This window comes from Trichoplusia ni, unplaced genomic scaffold (genome assembly GCF_003590095.1).
Source record: "Trichoplusia ni isolate ovarian cell line Hi5 unplaced genomic scaffold, tn1 tig00003682, whole genome shotgun sequence".
In the NCBI taxonomy this organism is placed as follows: Eukaryota; Metazoa; Arthropoda; class Insecta; order Lepidoptera; family Noctuidae; genus Trichoplusia; species Trichoplusia ni.
Window position 1 is genome coordinate 1 of NW_020800437.1, and position 3,513 is coordinate 3,513.

Genomic DNA, 3,513 nt, shown 5'->3' on the forward strand with positions numbered 1-3,513 from the left:
AAAGATTGCTCACGTTGTGGAAGTGAGAAGCATAATGGTGACAGTCTATCATGCCCGGCCAAAGATAAAAAATGCTCAAAGTGCGGTTATATTGGACATTTCATGGCTAAGTGTCGAACGCGGGCTAGTAAACGTAGATCGACACACGCGAATGGAGGAAAAATGCCTATTAAAAAGATTAAACTTGACAATAGCGTCAAAAAATCCGAAAATTCTAACGACGATCAGAAAAAGGCATCATCCAACGTCAATTATATATTTTACTTTGATGGGGACGGAAAAATAAAATGCGACATCGGCGGTGTCGATAACATTGAACTTCTAATAGACTCTGGAAGTAATCATAACATATTGACCGATAAAACATGGACTTTTCTTAAAAGTTGCAATATACAGGCTACAGAACAAAATGCAAACCCAGGGAAAATATTTATGGCGTACGGTAGCTCGGTACCCTTGACAGTGCTAGGTTCTTTCCAAGCTGTAGTTAAAATCGGAGCAGAAGAAAAAAATAGTACCTTTTACGTTATCCAAGGCGGGACACGAGATTTACTCGGTAAAGAAACAGCTACAGATCTTAAAGTCCTCAAATTAGGTTTGGACATCAATGCGGTAAGTGAATCTCAAAATCAGGGACCTTTCCCCAAGTTTAAAAATATAACACTAGATATAGCAATAGATAAGACAGTAACACCTACTAGTCAACCATGTCGACGAATTCCAGTACCTCTGGAGGAGAAAGTTAACAAAAGAATTGACGAATTAATAGAGTTGGATATAATAGAACCCGTGAATAAACCATCCAGGTGGGTGTCTCCTATAGTACCGGTGTTGAAAAGTGACGGAAGCGTTCGTCTTTGCGTAGATATGCGGGTAGCTAACAAAGCAATTCTTCGAGAGCATTATCCCCTTCCCACGATGGACAAACTCTTGCCAAAATTTAGGAAAGCTCGTATTTTTTCTAAATTAGACATTAGAGACGCCTTTCATCAGATCGAGATTAGTGAAGAGAGTCGTCATATCACTACGTTTATCACTACACGAGGACTTTTCCGTTATAAAAGGCTGATGTTCGGCATCTCTTGTGCACCAGAACTATTCCAAAAAACACTTGAGAGAATTTTGTTACCTTGTGAAGGAACGCTTAACTTTATCGACGATATTATTGTTTACGGCAGGGATGAACGAGAACATCAAACCCGCTTGGATCGCGTTTTGGAAGTCCTAAAAAAATATAATGTAACTCTCAATAAAAAGAAATGCGTCTTTAATGCTAAGGTAGTTCAATTTTTAGGTCATCAGCTGTCGTCGGAAGGGGTAAAACCTTTAGACACGTACATAAAAAGTGTGGATACATTTAGAGAACCCAAAACTATTGAAGAAATTCAAAGTTTTCTCGGTTTATTGAATTACGTTAATAAATGGATCCCTAATTTTTCAACCACCACTGAGCCTATCAGGAAACTCTTAAAACTAAAAATTGGTCTCAAGTCTGACCTATCGAAGTACTGGGAACAAGAGCAAAAAACTGCTTTTGATCGACTTAAAACTCAACTCCAGAATATACAAAGTCTGGGATATTACGACCCGGAAGATCAAACTCAGGTATTAGCAGATGCTAGTCCCGTTGGACTTGGGGCTGTACTAGTGCAAATTGATGATAAAGGACCCCGAGTTATTGCTTTTGGTAATAGGAGCCTATCGGAGGTTGAAAAACGGTATTGTCAAACGGAGAAGGAAGCTTTAGCCTTAGTTTGGGCCGTAGAGCACTTTCATATTTATCTGTATGGTAGGAAAACATTCGATCTTATAACGGACCACAAACCGTTAGAGGTAATTTTTGGACTCAGATCTAGGCCTTGTGCAAGGATTGAACGTTGGGTTTTGCGCCTGCAGTCATACAATTATCGTGTCGTATACCGCCCTGGGAAAAACAATATAGCCGACCCATTCTCTCGTTTATGCCAATTCACTCATAATACCTTCGATCGCGAAGGTGAATCCCATATAAACCAACTTGTTCAATATGCGAGACCCTGCGCAATCCCTATGCAGACGTTGATCGAATGCTCTGAAGCAGATGAGGAGATCCAATTAGTAAAGGAGGCTTTAAACACAAACATGTGGGAGCCTCGAATTATCCAGTATCGTATATTTCAAACCGAACTCTGGACTCACGACGGCATTCTCCTGAGGAATGATAAAATTGTTATTCCCACCAGTCTTAGGAAACAAGTTTTAGATGCAGCTCATGAAGGTCATCCGGGCATCGTAGCGATAAAAGGTCGATTGCGCACTAAAGTCTGGTGGCCTAAAGTGGATAGAGATGCAGAGGCTAAAGTTAAAAGCTGCCGGGGATGCACTCTTGTAACTGCTGGGAATCCCCCATTACCATTAAAAAGACGCCAGTTACCAGATCAACCTTGGCAAGACGTCGCGATAGATTTTCTTGGTCCACTGCCGTCGGGACATTACTTACTGGTAATTGTGGATTATTACAGCAGGTATAAGGAGATAAAAGTTATGAAATCAATTACCACAGCAGATACCACGACAATGTTGAAAGAGATATTTTCAAGATTGGGTATACCCATAACCCTGACGGCCGACAATGGAAGACAGTTCACGAGCCAAGACTTTAAAAATTTTTGTCAAGAAATGGGTATTAAATTACTGAGTACGACTCCTTACACTCCTCAGGAGAATGGCGAAGTCGAGAGACAAAATCGGGATATCCTTAAACGTCTACAAATAAGTCAAACTTTAAAATCTGATTGGCAGTCAGATCTTTTAGATTACTTAATGATGTGCAATAGTACACCCCATAGCTCGACAGGCAAAACACCCGGTGAACTTTTCTTTTCCAGGAAATTTAGAGACAAGTTACCATCGATAGTTCGAGAGAAGAGTGGAGTTGATGGGGAAGTAAGAGATAAAGACACTATAATGAAAGAGAAAGGAAAAGCATACGAAGACAGAAGAAGGAAAGCTACAGAATACGGAATAGATGTTGGAGAAAAAGTGTATGTGAAAAATGTGTCAAAAGGAAATAAACTTACTGCCCCATTCAACCCCACCCCACACACAGTACTCAGCTCCAGTGGAAATGAATATAATGTAAGGAACGACGATACAGGCCATGAGTATAGGAGGAACATCGTGCACCTAAAAAAAGTTCAAGGCGAATGGCAAATATATGATCCGGAAAAGCACGCACAAGATGTACCACTCGACAGTAATGAGGCACTGGATAGTGACAAGAATGAATAATTGTGATTGAAGCATTTTCTTCGAAATGGTTGATTCCGAAGATTAGTTAATTTTAAGTTACATTAATTATATTGTATTTTCTTCATTTTGTAAACAAGGAAGAGGTGTGACGTTTAAGAATTAAAGTTAGCAATGCGCACGCGTGGCGCCACCGGCGGGGGTAGTCGTAACCCGACTGTTGAGCGGAGCGGACGAGCGCGTGCGACTTGCAGAGTGTATAAGTATTTCCTAGTAGTGGTTTTA

The 3,513-nt window shown here is 40.5% G+C and overlaps 1 protein-coding gene across 1 annotated transcript; it reads left to right on the forward strand.

The window, feature by feature from the left end:
- Positions 1 to 162: 162 nt before the first annotated feature.
- LOC113508045 (uncharacterized protein K02A2.6-like) lies at positions 163 to 3,270 on the forward strand. Its single transcript, XM_026891001.1, has one exon. It carries the CDS (start codon positions 163 to 165, stop codon positions 3,268 to 3,270), a length of 3,108 nt encoding a protein of 1,035 aa, XP_026746802.1.
- Positions 3,271 to 3,513: the final 243 nt, after the last annotated feature.

Bases quoted from the DNA above. Each gene is read 5' to 3' on its own strand.
- LOC113508045 (XM_026891001.1), top strand. From the start codon at position 163: ATGCCTATTAAAAAGATTAAACTTGACAATAGCGTCAAAAAATCCGAA.